We start from the raw sequence: 20018 nt of genomic DNA, 5'->3' as shown, positions 1-20018 counted from the left end.
TTCCTGCTGCTTATCTGAGATCTTGATCTCACACACACATTCAATCTTAGCACACCTAGGCTCTGGGAAAACTACCAACTACCTACATGACAATGTATGGTGGAAGGGGATCAATTCAGATGTAGACAAATTCTGCAAATCCTGTACACTATGTCAGACCTCTAAGCCCAGTAATCATCCCAGCTATGGACTATTGGAAATGCTTGATGTCCCCACATACCCCTGGGAAACCATTGGAATTGACTTTGTTGGCCCCTTGCCAGAATCACATACACTTAATGGAACCTTCAACATGACACTTGTCATAATCAATTACCTAACTGTCAATCCCTGAATCAGAAGGACTGGGCCTTGAAACTACCAGCATTGAATTCGCAATGAACTCAGCTCAGTTGGAAACTACTGGGTTTACCCCATTTATGCTAAACTACAGGTGGTCACTAAGATCCATGATCTGGGAAACCAACTCAGAATTCCCTGGCATAAGAATATTTGCCCAATGCATGAAAAATGCCATTATGCAGGCCCATGACTCAATTATTGCTGCATGCATAAAGCAAACTACTATGGCAAACTGAAAGTGTAGAGATGCACCATTTGTAAAAGGTGACTTAGTATACCTCTCTACAGCCAATCTAGCATTACCTAAAGGGCATGCTCGAAAACTTGTGCCTAAGTTTATCAACCCCTATAAAATTCTAGATGACTACCAGAACAACACATTCCTACTTGATTTGCCAAATGACCTCAAACAGTGTGGCATTCACCCCACTTTCCATGCCAGCCTATCATGTCTACACATCCCTAATGATGATCAATGCTTCCCTGGGTGACAACTTCCCCAAATCATCAGCCTCAGAAAGGTTGAAAACCTTTCAGTCAAACAGATCATGGATCACCATGGAAAGGGGAGGGACTCCCTATTCCAGGTTGAATACTCCAGTGGTGACAAGGTTTGGCTTCCTCTCCATGAGGTCTCACACCTCGAAGCTTTCACTCAGTACCTAGAAGCATTAAATGTCTCTAGCACTGACAATCTTGCACCCAGGAACCAGAGCAACTGCACTCTGCAGGAACTGCCTGTGCTAGCTATATCTGTGCTTGACTGCACTGCCTGTCATGAAGCACTGGACATCATTGACAGCATCACTATGAATGACAGCTGGGCAACTCCACCAGCTCTGTCCACCGATTACTCCTCAGCCTCAAGGACCACCCCCAGGAGGAGCCCAAGAACATTTAAAAAGCAAACTATGAATACCCAGTCAACCAGCTCCCCACAATCAAACATGCACTTCATGCTGCTTGAACTAGAACATTTCTGTGTCACTGCTACAGCCATCCATGATGGCTCATTTGACATCAAATGAGATGTCATTCCACCTGGTTATGTTAGCTTCTGCATCCTTCATGCAGACAATCCTGATCCATATCTATGATACCCCCTTCCTCCTGCATTTGGGCAAGCTCAAATGGCAAAGCCCAGAAGGAACTCTACTTGATGCAGTAACAACCAAGCTGGATACCTAACCCAGGTCATTTTTGATCACTTCACAGCAGATACTGCCACTCAACAAGCAAACACAGCTCATGGTAGTCAAAGGCACCACTGGCATGAACCTTATGCACCCAGGGGTTGAGGCAGAAGGTGTGAACACCACAATCACCCCAAGCAAGGAGGGCAGGCTACTTTCTTTAAGAACCACTCTCACAACTTCTGCAATCAACCCTTCAAGAATTTCTCTCAGACCCCAGCTCAGCCCAACATGTCTTTTCCATCTAATAACCCTTGTGACCTTTTTTGCAAGCTCAATAACTACTCAGAAAATGTCGATGCTATGTTACAGAACCTAGAGATCAACTCTACCATTGATGGTTCTCAGAATACCCCTGCCAGCTCAGAGACTGCTGGTCCATCCACAGGTTGGATTATCATCTTCATTTTCTCTGTGATGATACTTATGATCTACACAGCTGCTACTCCAATGGATAGCATGGTAATGAACTAAACGATTTAACCTTCTTGTCGAAGGTCAGGAGGGTGAATGTAACAATTCATGATCTTACATGACCATTAACACCTCAGAATAATAATGTTTTATTTTCCCTTTTCTTTCTCTTCCTTTATACCTCCCTTTTTAGTTACTTGTTTGTCTCCTGCTGCACTCTGAACATATATAAACTGTAGTTACTGATGTACTTGCTCCCCAGTCTACCTTGAAGAGACTTTTGGCCAGTTCTTCCTGAGTGACTGTAAGACTTACTCCAATGAGAACGGACTACCCCCGTGTGACTTAAACGAAGTCACTTTCGTCACACGAATGCTTGACCAGGCTTAGATTGTGCTTCCCACACGTTCGATCGCACAACGATATATGTAGTACTGGCAGAGGAAACGGCAAAGTCCACTGCCTGAAAGACCATTTATCACAGTGGAGCCCTAACTACTGAACCCTATACCATCAACCCAGAAGCAGCGTTTCCAACGGGTTTACTGCACTTCCGGTGGCATAGCAATCGCCAACTTCGAATATGCAGACTGCTGTGATGAAAACAAGAACACTGAGCGAACCGGCTATTGGGGAATCGTCCTGTGCTCTGTCGAGCATCTTGGGATGGCTTGTCAACTGAAGGAAAGCAGAGGAATGATTTGAAAATGAAACGGTTCCCTCCCCACCATCTGTCATCGACGCGGTTACCTCAGGGGGGCGTGAAGGTCGGCAGCAAGCTCAACGTCGCCGGCGATACCCCTTGACTTGATCGAGGGCCGTTGTGTACAGATCGCAATCACATACGCACACCAGGACTGTTTCACTGGGAAGACAAAACAAACATTTACTTAAGCTTCGGCGCCTCATGATTTTGCCTACCTACGCATGTTCTTCGGGAGGTGCAGAGAATAGCAAGCAGATACTGTTCACTACCCTTCATGTGGACCGCTCAACGTTCACTGCACTAAGACACAAACCAATTATCACCCCTGGTTGAGGGCTTGAATCTGTCACCACATAGTAGTGATATCTGGAGCACTTCCAACGAGAAATACCTATTTCAAATGAGTGGTACTCATACATCTGTCTGATGAAACAACGAGAAACAAATACTGTATGAGGATGAGTATCATATGATGCTCTCCTAGAAGCAGTTCGGTTTTTTTCGACACGCGATCGGAAAACAAATTTTCCTTCCTTTGTGGCGCGATTGCGATGCAGCAAATACCGTGAGAACGCCACCGCATGTTGAGGTGAACATTGCTGTACTTCTTTCATGTCCTACTAACCCCATGCAGTATGTTCTCGAGGACACTTCGCTGTTGCCCACGTACGCATTTCCTGCCGTGAATTGGCGTGGTCTTGATGGACATAGTGCACTTCTACCGCCATCTTCTGAACATCGGTACTATGTTCACGTTCATTCGCCAGCTTCTGATAGATCACATGAGTTGGATCTCTTATCCCCTGACCACCGTCAAGAGAGAATTCAGGAGTCACACCAAAACAAATGAACAGCAGATAAGTAGACCTGTGACAACCGGTGGTTCGGTAAACCGTGGACCGAGATGCATAGAAGTTGGTATTCACAAAGACCGAGGCGAGTCTCAGGCCCCGCGAAACCTATAGCGAACTCTGATATCAATCGATTGGATTATAGGAAAAGTAGTTCCGTAGGGAAAGTAGTCCCAGCGGATTTTCTGGAATTCGACAGAGTTTGCATCACCCGAACCAGGCTTAATCGTGAAGTGAAGTTTGACATATGCTGGGCCAGTCTGCAGTCCTGCACAGCCTCTAGACATCACCACTACGTTTGTACGACTGGCTGGCGAGCGAAGTTAGAAGCGGTGGTAGGTTCAAAGTCAAATCGCGCCACCAGGGTGGTGTGAGGGGCGCTATGCTACAGCGGTGGAGGTACTATGTACACAGGGAGAGTAGTTGTGCGGGCACTATGTCTTGAACAGATGGTTTTGGCACGTCATTGCGTGGCAGCGTAACATAATCGACCCTAACCGACCCCTTTTAATGGCATCGAGTTCGCGGGAGGTGGTGATGACCTGGCCCACGAGCCTTCCGACCACGACAACATTCTTACATGTTCACAAGTAATCTACAGGACGCCTGACGGGCAGAGATTGGGCAGAGACAACAAATACACTCAGTCGTGTCAGAGCACTAGTATGCCTTTGCAGGAACATCAAACTACCTTGATGGCCCAGCGTGCAATTCAAGCACTGCGGGTTGGTCTGGGGCAACACCCGGAGAAGCAGACACAAGGTCCAGACAATGCAGGATTCGAATCGGAGCCAGGTGTTGGCAACTGCTTCAGAAGTGAGCCTGGCATACTAGTAATACACTGCTGATCGATCTTCAGGAGCTGGGCTTGAAAATCGGGAGAAGTCCGACGACCACGCTTCGGAGCGCGCGGCTATCACCACAGGCGGCGCAACTCAACTGAAACACCTAAGATCGTACAGAGTACTTAAAGTATGTGAGTGTGCATTGGTCTACAAGACATTCTGAAATTTTCGTGGGGAAAGTCGTACGAAGGGGGGACACATGTGGTTTACAGGAAGACGTGCTGCACAAGCGATTAGAGTAAACGAAGGTGGTCGATGTCATGCAAATTTTGGCCCGTTCGTCTTCTGCAGATAGTCGCCGCTAAGGAAGTCGAGAATTCGAAGGAAAGCTATCGCTCCTTCTCATCCGTTTTCCGCGCTCACCAGTACTGGCGTCAGGGAACTCATACATGTGTCGACCGCTCTCGACGCAAGCTTTCGCAGTGTTGGCAGAAGTTGCGCCTGCCGACGGGTTGGGCCCCAGAGCTTCCACAAGCGTGTATGAACGCCTGCATCATTGCATGAGTTAACGACTAAGGTGAAGAAGGGTGACCGGTGACCTACGGGTTGACACCGTTGTAATGAATTGGGGCCTCCGGATCATGAGGGTAAGAATACAGGCTGTAATGACGGCACATCGTCAATGAATGGTGACTCGTTTCTGTGAATCTTTGCACTTCCTGTGGATTGCAGAGTGCTTCGTTTTTAAAGGGGCAACCACGGTTTACCCTCCTACCTCCCCCTTATCGTCCGTCGGATTGGCAGAGGAGCAACGGGTTCCCCCACTCCAAATCATCGAGCGGGTTTCTTCCCTGAGACAAACAGCTTATAGATCTACATCTTGGACCATAGCATGATGCTTGCCTTCTGATCGCGTGTGTTCCGAGTTTAACAACGTCACTGAAACTCCTGTAGGAGCAGACGTGGCGCCACGATACCCTGGCGTAGTGCTTTGGAATGATGAATGGCAAAACCACTCCTGATCATCAATCTTGCTGTGATTTGGCTGTGAAATATGGAATGTAGACTGGCAAAACGGGTGATTGGTGAGCCAAGTCATGCATCACCTTTCGTGCTCCGAAGCCGCAGGACGGATGGTGTAGGTCACGTTTGTACCATATGTGCAATAAGGAGTTCTCTCCGACCCAGCCCAGTTCTCTTCCTGGCTGATCGTGTCTCCAGTCGCCCTGTATCTCGACCAGAAGCCTGCACCGCAGAACAACGACTCCAACGGACGGCTTTTGCATCCGCTCCCTACTTACTGCCAGGTTCATACAAGTGTTTACGCGAATGCTCTTATTGCGGCCTGAAGTTGGTTTATTACCTCCGAGACCCTGCAGGCAGGGTCACGGAAACACGAAACGCAACGAGTTTGTGCTGTATATGTATGTAGTATACAATGTTCCCCGCGGGTCCTAGTTTGGACTGATTCCACCTCCCAAACAAGGCTGTGTGGGGCCTACAGAAGTACTCACTCACACTGCGTTGCACGCTTAGAGATGCTATGTCGACATGTGGTAGGATCGGACATTGGTCTTCACCTAAACTTTACCTTGATTCACTCGACACTGGAATGGAGCAGTTTGAGGACAATTTACTGAGTGTCCTTTTGTGGTTAAGAGCGAGTTCTGCGGGGACTGATATACAACCTTCCCATATTTCGATTTTCCCCCTTTAATCGGCATGAAACGTTCACCGGGCTACTAGGCGCGCACCGATCGTAGCGGCCAAAGGTCCTATATTAGTTCCGCATTGCACGGCGATACCGGCAGAAGAATCGGTAAAATTGGTATCCGTTGACTGGTGCGCTGGAATATTTGGTCAGCTGTCATGGCAGAGCAGAAACTAAACCCTACACCATCGAAGTTCTCCAAATCGTTGCTAGACAGGATAATAACCACCAATTTCCGTTATGTTGAGATAATATACAGATGGAAGAAGAAGAAAAAGGCCACTCTGTGAACTGGCCACCGGTGATTGATCATCGATCAATGCTCGGTCGAGCATATTTTCTTGTGAAATAGTTTTTCAACTGAAGTGAGACGGAGAACAATTAGTGATTCTTTTTCAGCTCCGCCGTGCAGTGTTGGCAAGCGTGGCGTCATGCAGGGCAGGTTATCACAAGCCATACCCCTTAGCCTGAAACGTTGGCCACGCTGCATACGGAGCACAGCCGGGTGCGCACATCAGAACCGTTGCACTGGGAGATCGATAGAAAACGCTTTAACTTTAACGTTTCATAATCACACTTACCTACACATTCTCCCTGTGAGACGCAAGGCATAGCAAACGGCCGCCATGCTTTCCAACCATGTAGACCAGTCAACTTCGCCACACACTCTAGTGTCACCGGGTCTGAACGCAGTCTAACTCGTGGCCATCCCTGGGTAGCGCCTTGATAACCCCAAGGGAACGAAAACACAAACCATTTGCCGGCCCTGTCTAGGAGCTTAAATTCGCCACCACTTAACAATGCAATCTGTATGGGCAACGAATGCTTCCACCGGGAAACGCCTAGGGTTTCAATTGAATGTACTCAGACGCTCTCTGAGAAAACGATCGGAAACGAGTGCTGGGTGGAGATAATGTTCTTCTGGAAGCAATTTAGTTTTCAACCTGTAATTATTATCACATCTCTAACGTGAAGGCAGAGGATCGGATGCAAACCTGCTCTCGGATTGGAACAACACATGGATCCCGAGCAACAATTGATACGCCTACCCTCTCGACATCCTCACTTCATGGTGATCAGAGGGTAAGAGATCTAATTCATATGACCTATCAGAAGCAGACAAATGAATGTGAAAGTAGTACCAATTTCCAGAAGATGGTGGTAGGAGTGTGCTAGATCTTTCAGGATCAGATCCATGGTGGCAAAGCGTACAACGCAATGTGGTTTCCTCGAGGACATATTGCACGTCGGTTGGTAAGACCCAAAAAAAACATATGATGTCGATCCAAGAAAAGCATCAAGTCCGCAAAGATGGCCAACGAGTCTTGATGACCAAAGCAGATTAGAGCAGACAGACTGTTGGCAACCAGCAGTCTGGTAACACATCAAAAACATGCGGATCGTTGTGCATAGAAGCTGATGAATGACGAACCGGGATGAACCTCACCATGAGATCTATAACAAGCTTCTATCAGCTGTCCATACTAAGAAAAGACAGGAGTACCCAAGGAGTTTTCTAAACGAACAAAGTTGGCCGATACTTCACCACTCTGAATCAACCTTATCATAATGTTCACGCCCGATGGTGCACAGCACGACCAAAGACCATGGAACCAGGACAGGCCCCAAGTAGGACTCGAATCGCGAGAGTGAGAGTGTTTGTAGAACCGGTAGTGAAGACACGACGCAGGTGGCCAGCAAACGAGCAACACGCTGAGTCACGTTCAGTCACAGTCCTTTGATGGTTCACGAAGTAATTAAACGCTGAAACCTTCGCCGGGTAGCTCGACGCGAAGCCAGTGAATATTCAACAACGATCTTACACATGCAAAACTCATTACAGGATCACGAGCGAAAACAACAAAGACAGAGAATCCATCTCAAAGTACCGATATCAATCCAGTTTCTGCTAAGGGATGTGATAACTTGAGTGGATACCTTCTTTCCACCCCAAAAGATTCACGAATTTCGTCGCCACTTGCGTCCAGCACCAGTGCTGGCAGAATAATCTGCTAAAAAAAAAAGAGAGAGAGAGAGGGGAAGTTTACGGGTGCATCAGCCGCCACGCAAAAACTCACCTCATCCATTGGCGCAGCATTTACAGGCGGAGTTGGATGATGCAAAGCATTAGCGAGTGCGCTACATTTCATGGCATCGGGGCATGGCGAGCCGATTGACGAGGGATAACACACAAGACAGCCGGATTATCGTGGTGCCCATGCCCTTCGGGGTCAGGAAGATTGGTTTCGTCGGGCACTGTTGGAGGATTTGAAATACTCGTCTCCTCTGCGCTTGCAGTGGATTGAGAACCGTTGTTATGCTCGAGACCCTCGGGGTCAAAAGGATTGGTGTCGGCCATTGTCGAAGGATTTGGAATACTCGTCTCCTCTGCTCTTGCAGTGGATTGAGGACTCCATCTACACAACGCCCTTCTTTTTTAAAGGGGCAGTTACGGTGTTCGTCATTTACAGCCGTTCGGCGGGGTTCCGGGAAAAAACGTAGCACGAGCATAGGCACCGCCCCCCGTGATCGGCTGCGCAGCTGCATGAGCAGCTTATGCCACCTCCAACTTGCCAAGATACGAGATCGGCGGGAGCTCTATCAACCACCAGGCTAGCATGGACTAGGAGCGTCTGTGACCTTGAACCTGTTGAAATGCATCGCAAAAGACAGGGTCTCACCTTCGAGTGGGGCCTGCAAGCCACCGGGCTTCTTCTACCTGGACTTGAAGATAAATTAATTTGCGTACACAAGAGCTGCCCAGCGTGACCATCCAATGGAACAGTAGACAAAGAGTGACAGGTGCCCAATCCGCTGGAATCCATAATCCGTGAGAATCAGAGTGTGTAAAAAGACGACCAATCCTACTATTCAGTCAGGCGCTCAGGTGGTGCATGCGTCCAACTGATAATCTTAACGTTCAATATTCCACGAACACAACGCAGATATGCGGGACTGGTGGCTTTCTTGTAAGACCCCAATGGGGTAAAGAGAGACCGAGTCAGCGTGGGAGAATTCACTGTTTTAATCCACTACTCCGTGCTACCTGGGGATAGGCGAATCGTCACAGCGATCACCTGAAGAGTGTTGAATTGCAGCGCGATGCTGGCGCAGCGGTCGGTAAAATTAGTAAGGCGACAATTGGGCGCTCTGTGGGGACTGTACCCTACACCACGGAAGTCATTAACTACCTCTGTCAGGGTGGAGCACCCACTACAAGTTCGCGACTGGTATGCACTGGGTGACCCCGGCGACTACTTGTGCCGTGTATTACTATCGATTCCATAACCCCGTCAGGCAGAGGAATAAATTTGGCCAGGAAACACCATCTGCAAATGTAAGCAAGGTCTAAGAGACTCTTAGAGCCCCCATTTAGCAAGTAGTACAAGCACTGTCTAAGTTGTGATGTAAAGTGATGTTCTTTGCTCTTCATTAGATTATCACACAACATGGTGATGTATCGGATATGCTATTGCTTGTCTGATTGGTACATGACATTATCTGACACTATCAAAGATGTGATAAGATGTTAAGGAGCTCCTATCATCTCCTTTCCTCATGCAATCAAATCATCCACCAACATGGTGTAGTCCAGAAGTTCAGTTCCCTGCAAGTTCATAATACAACAGGTTATACTTCAATGTATAGCATGATTGTCCTTGAGACTGAATTCAAGTGCCAAAAACATTCTGCTGGAATATCCTCTGAGTGCCAGTTGCAAGGCCATGCTTGTGAGGGCAATCACCACTTTGAGGTCCCTTTGCTCAGTGTTGACAAACCTACAATACTACTTCTCTCCCCACAGGAGATTGAGGACAAGTTGTACAAGTGCAGGGTGGCCAAAGGGAGCTACAGTGATGCTGTCACTGGCTGCACACTTAAGATGATTGAGTACACACATCAAATGGAGAAAGGATTTGTACCATTTTAGGTTCATCTAGCCACATGAAATCTTTGAGGAGGTACAGGATCCAGTCTTTGTGTAGCTGCACCTCTTCACTGTGCCTTTGTACTGGAACCATGAGGCCATAGAGTGGTAACACCAGGATGTGTGCAGCACTCCTGAAGTCAGAGTGTATGTTTGTCATGACCTCCTTCAACTTGTTTGTCTTGCTCATTATGTTGGTTCTTAACCAGTTGCCTGCAGCAGCTGTCAGATTGTCAACAGCAATGTTTGCAGGCTTACCTCTGGTGTGGCCTAACACAGTTTCCTGCAATGCCTGTGTAATCATTGCAGATAATTCAGATTTCTTGGGCAGGAGGTTTGTAATAAAAAGGTGCCTCTTCAGGTTGAAATGCACAGCTGTGCTGATGTCAGCTGCTTGAAGTCCTGGGTCAATAGTGGCTGAGCTGCTAGTGTCTGGTGTTGGATGTACTGTGGGCAGTGAAGCTGAGGTGGAGCCTTGTGCAATACTCCATGTTGTTTGACTGACTTGCTGTAAAATGTGTTAGAGTTGCTTACATACATTTGCTACAATTCCTAGTACTTACTCAAATAACGGATTTCCCAGTGACAACAAAACACTGGTTGGATACTTCCTCTCCACCTCAAAGGGGCCTTTCAATGTGCCCAATGCATTGTGTTTGAGGGGAATACAGAAAGATTCTGGATGATAAGTGGTTTAGCTGCCTTGTGACAAGGGCTGATGGTGCATAATTGAAATTTGGGGGCAAATACAGATATGCCGTTGAACCCATCAGATGTCCAAGATCCATGGGAATTGGTGGTGCAGTGCTGTAGCTAGTGTTGGCAGGATTGAAGGGGACTGGTGGCACAGTGCTGTAGCTAGCATTGGTGAGATTGAAAGGGACTGGTGGCACAGTGCTGTAGCTAGCATTGGCAGGATCAAAGGGGAGTGGCAGTGCAGCACCATAGCTAGCATTGGCAGGATTGGAGATTGGGGGATGAGGGTGTTCATGTCTGGTGTCTGTGGTAGTTAGGAGACCTTGATCATGGTCATCGGGGTACTGATATTAAAGAGAGTTTGCTTGAGACTGCAGTTGCTGGTCAATCATTGCTCATCTGCAATGTTCAGCTGGCTTGCCACTGGGTTTCCTGCTGGGTTCAAACCAGATGAAGCAGGGTACTTTGGCCTCATCTGTAAGAAACCAAAGTGTTAGCATCTTTTTCTGAGTGCACAGATTTGCTCACCTTTGCTTTTTTGCTTTTTGCCTGCAAGCTCATGGTGGTTGAAAACACAACACATCCTTGTCCAGGAGACATCGTGGCTTACATGTGTGTATCTTATCACATATATTGGGCATCAATCAAATACAAATTTGTATACAGGGAAAGCATGGAGAGTTTCATTACACAATGTGGAATGATCATGCTAATTGACTAAAGAAAAGAAAGAAAAAAGAACAAATAGCCACTGAGGCTGGCATGGTGGTTGGAGTTGTGATGATGCAAAGAAGAATAGAGGCTTACCGAAATTATCATGATCAATTTTCACTTTTGTCTTCTTCACTCACATCTGTGTCACTTTCATCAACATTAATGGAAGTGGCCAAGAAGGCCATCAGATTATCCTTGGAGTCAAGCACTTTGTTGTCTTTGAGTTTACCTGTGACTTCCTCCATCTGGTTGAGGCATTCATCCTCCAATGCAATCAGTGTTAAATCCTGTCCATAAGCCCCAATGTGGTACTCTTCCTCCTCTTCCAATTGACTGACTGAGTGATGCTCCATGATATCCTTGAAAAACTGGAGATCTTTAGTTGACTGAAGGAACTGAGTCTCTTCTTCTTGCATTGCAAGGAGGAAATCTCTCTGGCAGTTGATAGCCTTGATCTCCAAAGCAGTAGTAAGAGCATGGAGTCACCTCAATTCTCAGTCAGCCTCCTTCATTGCCAAAGCCTTTTGGAAGGCTCTCTCAGACAACCCCATCAATCCATGGACAAAAAGTGTTCTTCCCTGAATAATATTTGTAAGAACATATAGTGCATGTACAGGTATATGAGAGATTTTACCACTTGTGCATCTTCCAAGGTGATATCACTAACTGATTGTCATCCAAGTGACTTCTTGGCAAAGTGGAGCTCAATAGCACTGGGCTTGCTGTAAGGTGTGAACTTGGCATGAGAATGCTTAACATGAGCTGACAGATTATGAGCAGCAGGAGGGATGAACACAGAAAGATTGTCCCCTGGGTAACTCTTGTTGTGAAGTCAAAGTGGCATCTGCACTTCCTCAGTGCTGAGGCTCTGAGGAGGTGAGGGAGGAACTTGGGAGGGAGATCCCTTGTGATATTCATATTGATGGGTTTGTGGAGAACTTGGAGGAGGGGTAAGGGGGCAAGACATAGCTGTATATGCATTCAGCCTAAGATGTGAGTATGCACACTGTTGGTGGGTGAAAGCAAGGAAGTGGAGTTCAAAAGACTTAGAAAAATTTGGCTGGGCACTGAACAGCTCAGGAGTGCTGTACTTCACAAAGCTAATGATGGAACCTCCTCAACACTGGAAACATACCTATCCATTACCCCCTGCTCTTCACTCATTGACAGAGTCTGGGGATCGCACTGCCCAGTACCATGAGAAGTCAGGTTGGATATATGGTTGGTTGAAGAACACACTTGAACGAATTCAAGATGATCAATATCAGAAGAATCAGGAAACAAATATCCACTGGCCTTTCCAAAGTCATGTGGAATGGAGACTGGGCAAATTTCTTTCTGAGAACCTCATGCAGGCTCAGATCAATACTTTCCTCAAACTGGATTGGGTGAGTTCTGATACAGCTTGGAATGTTCATATTATAAATTCCAATACAGCTGGATGGTCAAAAACCATCATTCACATCAGTGTGCCAGCTCCTTGACTGGATGGACACCCTGCCATCAGGGCCAGGGTGGCAAGTAATGCAACTCAAGGTTGGTGGCTACAACACAGGGAAGAAGATCGATCTTATTTATTGTGATGGACTAGAGGTTGTAGAGAGCCTTTTCGGAAACCCAATTTTTGCCCAGAATATGACTTTCAACCTGCTTTGCATACAGAGAAATGGAGAGGAGGAATACAGGGAATGGTTCACAGCACAGGAGGCAACATGTATCCAGGTCAATCATTCTTATTCTTCACTGAATCTTCTAGTTGCTAATATTAATTACAGACACTCTCCCTGATGGCATGACCCTTGTTCCTGTTATTGCTGCTTCAGACAAGACACCTGTTACAAGGTACATGGGTGGGCTTGAGATGCACCCACTTTTCCTCATGATTGCCAATATTGATGCCAATGTCTGTATGAAGGCCACAGCACATGCCTGGTGATGTGTGGCTTTTGTGCCTGTTGTCAAATTCAAGGTTCATTCAGATTACCAGATGATCTTGCAGTCCTGGCTCTGGCACAAATGTGTTGACATCATCACAGAGAAGCTGAAGCATGCTGCCAATTGCAGAGAGTTCATGGCTGATCCATTTGGTGATGTCTGATGTTGTTACACACCTTTGGTTGCATGGACTGCAGACCTGCCAGAGCAACAGCTGATTGCCACTGTAAGTAGAAATGCATCCCCAGTCACTCTGGCAACTCTCAACAAATTTAGAGACTCAACTTGTCAGCCCTTCTGCATGAAAGCCTACACACTTGACCTCATCCACACCATCAGTTGTCAAAAGAAACCTTGGGACCTTGATGCCTTCCAAAAGTTGGCGAAGGCTAATCATCTCCTTGGGGTACATCTTCCATTTTGGCAGGACTGGAAAAATAGCAATGTTTGCTGTTTCCTCATCCCTGAAATTCTCCACACAGTCCACAAGCTTTTCTTCAATCATGTGTTAAAGTGGTGCAAGGAGGTGGTTGGGAGTGATGAACTTGACACCCACTACAAGGTCCACCACAAATGTGTTGGGGTGCACCACTTCACTGCTGGTGTATCACATGGGAGCCAGATGACAGGCTGTGGTTATTGTGACATCCAATGTACTATTGTCCCTATGATTGCTGGTGCTGCCCCTTCCATGATGGTTTGACCTGTCTGTGCACTCATCAATTTTTTCTATCTTGCTCAGAGGCCACTTCACACAGAATCATCAATTAGAAGCATGGAAGCATCACTCTTAGAGTTTCATTCAACAAAACATGCCATCATCACTGCTGGCAGTCACTCAGGGAAAGAAAACTTTAACATCCCTAAGCTGGAGCTTTTGTTAAGCTTTGCAGATGCTATTAGAAGGAGTGGCAGTTTGATACAGTATAGTGCTGATGTCTCAGAGTGCCTGCTCATTACCCATTGCAAGACTCCATTCACTTGGATGAACAAGCAGCCCAATTTCACCAAACAGATCATCCACCCTCTCGACCACAAGGAGCATATGCGCCTCTTGGATGTGTACCTCCTACTTCACAAATACAATGAACCCTTGGTCAATGCTGCCAGTGATGAAGAAGATCTTCTCTGTTCAGCAGATCCTACTTCGGCATGGGTCTCCCATGTTGCCCCTGGCAAACAATACCATTTTAACTCTCCTTGGCCCATTCACAATATTTTTACAGATGGTATTAGCTCCAGCAGTGCCACAACTGCACTGTCCATCACAATCACTCCTGACTGCACAAAACTCAGGATTGTTGATATTGGAGATATTTACATGCTTCCTGACTTCACCACTAGGCTCGAGGAATACATTTTGCAGTGCACAGGAGGTTCAACATCCCACTCAATCTTTCAGTCATTCAATGAAATTATGGTCTGGCATAAATTCCATATTCAACAGTACTCAGTATCCCAGCCTTCAACCATCATGCCTAGTCAAGTGGTTCAAGCTCAGCCTCCATCAACCAGCTTCCCCCTCAGCAACTGTGATGCCATCCTTCTGAATGTCAATGGGCAGAGTCAATGCAATCCTGGTTGTAAGTTGTTCAATGCATGTTGCTGTATGACTAACACACTATTCTATTTATTCATACAGATCATGTTGCACAAGTACAAGTAGTATTTCAGATGGCCCACTCCCACCACTCTCAAGAGCTGCCTCCCCCCTTTTTAGCTCAGCCTCTCCTTTATGTTCAGCCATTCCATATCATCACAACACCAGAAAGTCAACTAGACACATGCTTGTGGATGCTTGAGAGGGTATACTCCCCCTCTTTATGTCCAACATTGGCTTGCTGTGTTGGCTTTATTCTTCCTTCAACTGAAGTTTGTCATTCAGCAGACCTAGTGCCTGCATTTGGGAAGGAAGTAGACCACACAGTGACACTGGCAACATCACAGGAGGTGTACCAACACTTCTACCTCAACTACTATACTGACAAGGAAGCTTTTGATACATTGTATGAATATAGATCAGTACAGATCTAGTGTAGGCTATCAAAATCAAGAGACAATTTTTTCAGTGCCCAGCAGAGTCACAGATAGGCTAATTAGATACAATATTCCGAAGTACTTCAAAGATAAGATGCATCATGAACATCACTGAATGGCAAACTAACCAGCCAATCAGCAGTTGTCATTTGAGTGAACATAACATTCTGTTACCTGTCAAGGTCTTGCTTGCTAAGCATTCATTTCAGCATTTTGCTGATGACTGGTGTATGGGGGTTAACTAAGCAGGGTTGCAGAGAATCAAAACCATTAACTGCTGTGAGTCAAAGTGTGGTTCAGTGGTGAAAACCAACCAAAACCAACACAAAAGACAAAAAGAGCAAGTGGTGGTGTGCCTATGTGTTACCTAGATGGTAGAACCTTTGACCTGGGTGGGTTTTTGCAAGCCACAACACTCAAGGACAAGTGCTGAGGGCTGGGGGTGCTCCTGATGAAGAGGGAGCAAGAATGTGATAGAAAGTGATAGGGTAGACTGCTGTCAGCCTACAGAAGGATGGATGGCAACTTAATTTGATGTTCTAAGCTGCACTGAGCTCAGGGAGGGCCTGGAGTGAAGTATATTGATGATAGACAAGGATAAGCAAAGTAGACAATAGTTAGACCCTCAATAAAGTCTCAACTATCAAAGCTGCTGAATGAATTACTGAGTGATGATAAAATGCGAGCAAGAGGGGCTCTCTGATGTCTTCTTCTCTTTTTTTTTTTGCTATCTAAGTACAGTGATTTATATACAGTACAGGGGTGTTGCCCTTGGAAAACAAGGTACAAACACTTGGTAAGTGATTGGTAACTGATGAGTAAGGAATGTAAGCGATGGGTAATTGTCTTGGAAAGCATTGGCAAGGATTAGCAAGCCAAAAGGCAAAGAATCAGTAAGCAAAATCAAAAGATTGGTAAGTATTGGCAATAGGTGAGTCAGAGACAGTCAGAACATCAAAGTATGAGTCAAGTAATGTCAGGAACTGGGAAAGTGCACTGGAATCACATTAGGGGGAGGCTGTGCATGTCACATCTTGAAGAGATTGCTTCTAGGCCAAGGCAGGATGACAGAGAGGCAGCACTGATCTGATGCCAATATAGTACATCCAAAAGTGGACAGGGTGAGTCAGATGTCAACAGGGGTCAAGCTTTGGGGGTCTGTGGGGTGACAGGAGCATAGGGGATCACAACTTTCCCCCCCAAACCATCCTCTCAGTGAAGTAAATAAAAACTTCATGAATGAGGCTCTGTTGGAAGAGAGGATGAAGGGGGAGTGTCCTCTGCCATATCTTGCAACAAGGAGTCAAGATGAGCATCATACTCATCATGGATGTGATCAGGGAGAGTGGAGAACAGTGGATTATACTGTAGCTGTTGCAATCTTGGAAGAATGATGGATGAGACTGGTATGAAGACATTGCAGGGAGTAGGGAGGAAGGACCCATATGCTTCTTGGACTGAGGTGACCAAAGAACATCCTCCTAGAGGTCATACTGACAAAAAGAACATGCTGTCCAAGCTGGATGGGCTGAGAGGGCACAGACAAGGGTGGGATGTACCAGGATGCTTCAGGACAGAAGCTGGTAGGAACTCCTGGCAGATATATGTAGCCATGGTCCCTAGCAAAGGGGACAAGTGAAATGACTGATGTGGAGGTGGCCATATCAGAAGAATTTAGTGAAATGAGCATCTTTTGGAGGGAGTGCTGTAGAAACATGTGGAGTGTGCAAATCCTTTCCAATTTTGGAAGGTAAGATCATGTGGCCAAGCACTACAAGTGAGTGTGGGAATGGTCTCAGTATCTGCAGAAACAGCAGAGATATGTCGAAAACTGGAATGCCATACATGGGCACTTAAGAATTTTAACCAGTGCTTAACTTGCTCTCTTTCTTTTTCTTTGGCACTGATGACTCATTCTTGTGTGAGGGATGACTGCTGACATTTCTGGCTGTCCTTCTTCACATGAGGGCTGTGGTCTCCACCTCCACTCATCAACTGTATCCATGTCCACCTCACCAAACACCTTTGGTGTGTGACACCACACTGATAGCAATGAATAATTCCATCTCATAAAGGACCCTAAGAATATGGCATTACATTTGTACAAAAATTGTTTGACATTGGGAATTTACTTGATTGTGCAGGACAAACAAGATTTTTGTGTCCCACAACCAGAATTGATTATGTAAGCACTCACATCGCACTAGCTTTGAGTGTAGTTAGGCCTACCAATGGCCTCATCACCTACTATGACTCATATACTGTATGTATAACATCCTAGTGGCACATAAATATACCATGTCCAATTACATTACTAGTGTCACAAAGCCTAAAAAAATATTTCTAGGGTGTAACACAGAAAGGAGCCAAGTGTGCCACTACACTTGAAGCACCCCATCCCAGCCTATGAACTTTTGATATGTTGTAGGCACACATGGCCCCTTCAAGGGGACATAATAACCTGATAGATATGTCCAATGTATCAAAAAAGCACCTGCTTTTTCTGTTTTTCTCCCTATCACACTTTCCAACCATTTAGGCCCATTGGGATGGGCAGAAAAGCATTCATCAAAGGTCTAATACATGAAGGGGGGGGCAATGAGGGCAGTGCGTGGGAATGTTGGATATCAGACATGTGCCAAATGAGGCCATGTTTTGGGTGTAGTGGCTGCACCCCTGTATGCCTATGTAATTATATAGAATGCAGAGGAGTGATGAGAATGAACTGTGGGGATTTGTGGGGAGAAGCTCCTAAGGGGGGGCAGATCTAGTCATAACAATGTGCCACTAGAATGTTATACATACAGTATATGAGTCATAATAGGTGATGAGGCCATTTGGTAGGCCTAACTACACTCAAAGCTAGTGCGATGTGAGTGCTTACATAATCAATTCTGGTTGCGGGACACAAAAATCTTGTTTGTCCCGCACAATCAAGTAAATTCCCGACGTCAAATAATTTTTGCACAAATGTAACACCATATAAGAAAACTCTTAACACACGCCAACCACACTCTTGGTACCCGGGTACTTGGAGACAGGCGAGCAAGCCTGCCCACAGCAACAAGTAACCCTATCTATGTCTCCTGGAAGCGTTCGCGAGAGGTGGGTATGGCCCGGACGGTCCGTCCAGACCTTGACAAACGTGCGCGAGTAATTTACAGAAGAAAACATGTAATGAATCCATCTCAAAGCATTAGTATGGGTTTGCTTTCTACGGAATCTTCGCAAAATGATGCGAAGGGTATGTGAAGAGTGTATCCTTTGCATGACTACTGGTTATTGCCGTCATGTTGGGGTCGCATATTGGGACTGTGATATGTGGTTTCGTTGTCACTGATTTCCGGAACCTGCACAGACAACGGAAGGGACAAAAAACTGTTTATACAAGTATCGACCACTCTCTATGGATAGACTCACATTGTTGATGGGGCCCCTATCTGGGGCTTGGTTGGGAGGAACTTCAAGTTCAGGAACGCTCACGGGTGTATACGAATCACTGCATCATTCCATGAGCGCACGAGTGGAGCAAAGAAGGGTACCGTACTGATTAACATTATCGGAGTGTAGCAACACCTCGAGCTCATGAGGGTGAAGTTGAATATCGGTTTCGCCAAACATTGTTCCGCCTATGGAGGCGTACACAACAGGCCCAGGAACTTCGATCTGCTAAACAAAAGTTCACACGTGCATCAACCTCTCTCCACGTAAAAACTTACGTCGTCGGGGTGGATGGCATTTGCACCTGGAGCTTGAGATGGAAACGCACTAGCAATTGCACTAGAACTGGATGAACTGGTGTACCATGGCATGAGCGCACAACGAGTGGAATAACGAGGGATGACAAACAAAGTAGCTGGGCCCTCATAGTGTCCGGGTCTTTCGAATTCAGAAGTAACAATGATCTTGTCAGGCATTGTCGAAGGGTTTACAGGATTCGAGTCTTCTGCACTTGGATTGGATCGAGGACTTCATCCCTACGACACCTTGCCTTTTTAGAAGGGCTATCAGAGTGCATGTTGTTTTACAGCCATTCAGCGTGGTTCAATGGATGCAGTGTCGATTTCGGTAGGCCAAAGAGCAGCGAATTTCATTCAGCAACTTTTTCACCGAATCCAAACGATCATAGATTTGCATCTTGATCTATAACACGATGCTCTCCCTCTATTACCGTCAGAACTCAGAACCGGCCGTCGACAAGACGCCATGGGAGAACACGCATGGCATTATACCAATACCTCGCGGAATAGTGAATAGTCCGGAGTGCTCCCTTGATCATCATCTTCGTGGCGATCTGATCTCAAAAAATAATGCATGTTCGCCATCAACTGATCTCTTTCTTTCCCATCATCCGAAAGTTGCGGAACAGACGTACCACGTCCATAAGTGCACCTCCCTGTGATCAGCCGCAACACGAACAGCACACGCCGCCTCCAATTCATGTACGTGTTCCACGTGTTCCATCCGTGCTAGCCTCCGCGCATTTACCGACTGATTTGAAGATTCTAATTGACCTCGTGTCTTGGCAAGGAAGACCCGGGACCTTGGACCCATTTGTACACTGCGGAATGATGAGATGTGATCGACAGAGTTCTGCCCCAGAGTGTGGTCCTCGATGAATGGGGCACACATGCCATGCTCATTTCAGGGCTTCTGGAAATTAGGCTGAACAATCTTGTATACACAAGAGCTGCCCAGCGTGACCT

General features: G+C 46.4%; 3 protein-coding genes across 3 annotated transcripts; 1 reads left to right on the top strand and 2 right to left on the bottom strand.

Annotated features, from left to right (window-relative positions):
• Nucleotides 1-9470: 9470 nt before the first annotated feature.
• On the bottom strand, nt 9471-10145 carry F5J12DRAFT_849480 (uncharacterized protein). Its single transcript, XM_051746465.1, has 4 exons — nt 10113-10145; nt 9820-10088; nt 9689-9789; nt 9471-9637 (listed from the first exon to the last, which is right to left on the bottom strand). The coding sequence occupies exons 2-4, from the start codon at nt 9937-9939 to the stop codon at nt 9559-9561; spliced, it is 300 nt and encodes a 99-aa protein (XP_051597350.1). The 5' UTR covers nt 9940-10088; nt 10113-10145; the 3' UTR covers nt 9471-9558.
• A 1302-nt stretch (nt 10146-11447) lies between these two features.
• F5J12DRAFT_895493 (uncharacterized protein) lies at nt 11448-11756 on the bottom strand (the record flags this gene model as incomplete). Its single annotated transcript, XM_051747837.1, has 1 exon — nt 11448-11756. The coding sequence occupies one exon, from the start codon at nt 11754-11756 to the stop codon at nt 11448-11450; it is 309 nt and encodes a 102-aa protein (XP_051597349.1).
• A 244-nt stretch (nt 11757-12000) lies between these two features.
• On the top strand, nt 12001-15309 carry F5J12DRAFT_928852 (uncharacterized protein; the record flags this gene model as incomplete). Its single annotated transcript, XM_051749464.1, has 10 exons — nt 12001-12069; nt 12121-12216; nt 12416-12728; nt 12778-13054; nt 13116-13243; nt 13340-13427; nt 13473-13501; nt 13625-13972; nt 14018-14858; nt 14918-15309. Exons 3-10 carry the CDS (start codon nt 12444-12446, stop codon nt 15307-15309), a joined length of 2388 nt encoding a protein of 795 aa, XP_051597348.1. The 5' UTR covers nt 12001-12069; nt 12121-12216; nt 12416-12443.
• Nucleotides 15310-20018: the final 4709 nt, after the last annotated feature.

The sequence above is a fragment of the Pisolithus orientalis genome (assembly GCF_024613125.1).
Source record: "Pisolithus orientalis strain OTSU chromosome Unknown F5J12scaffold_30, whole genome shotgun sequence".
NCBI classification, from domain to species: domain Eukaryota; kingdom Fungi; phylum Basidiomycota; class Agaricomycetes; order Boletales; family Pisolithaceae; genus Pisolithus; species Pisolithus orientalis.
This window is presented reverse-complemented; position numbering and strand designations above follow the sequence as displayed.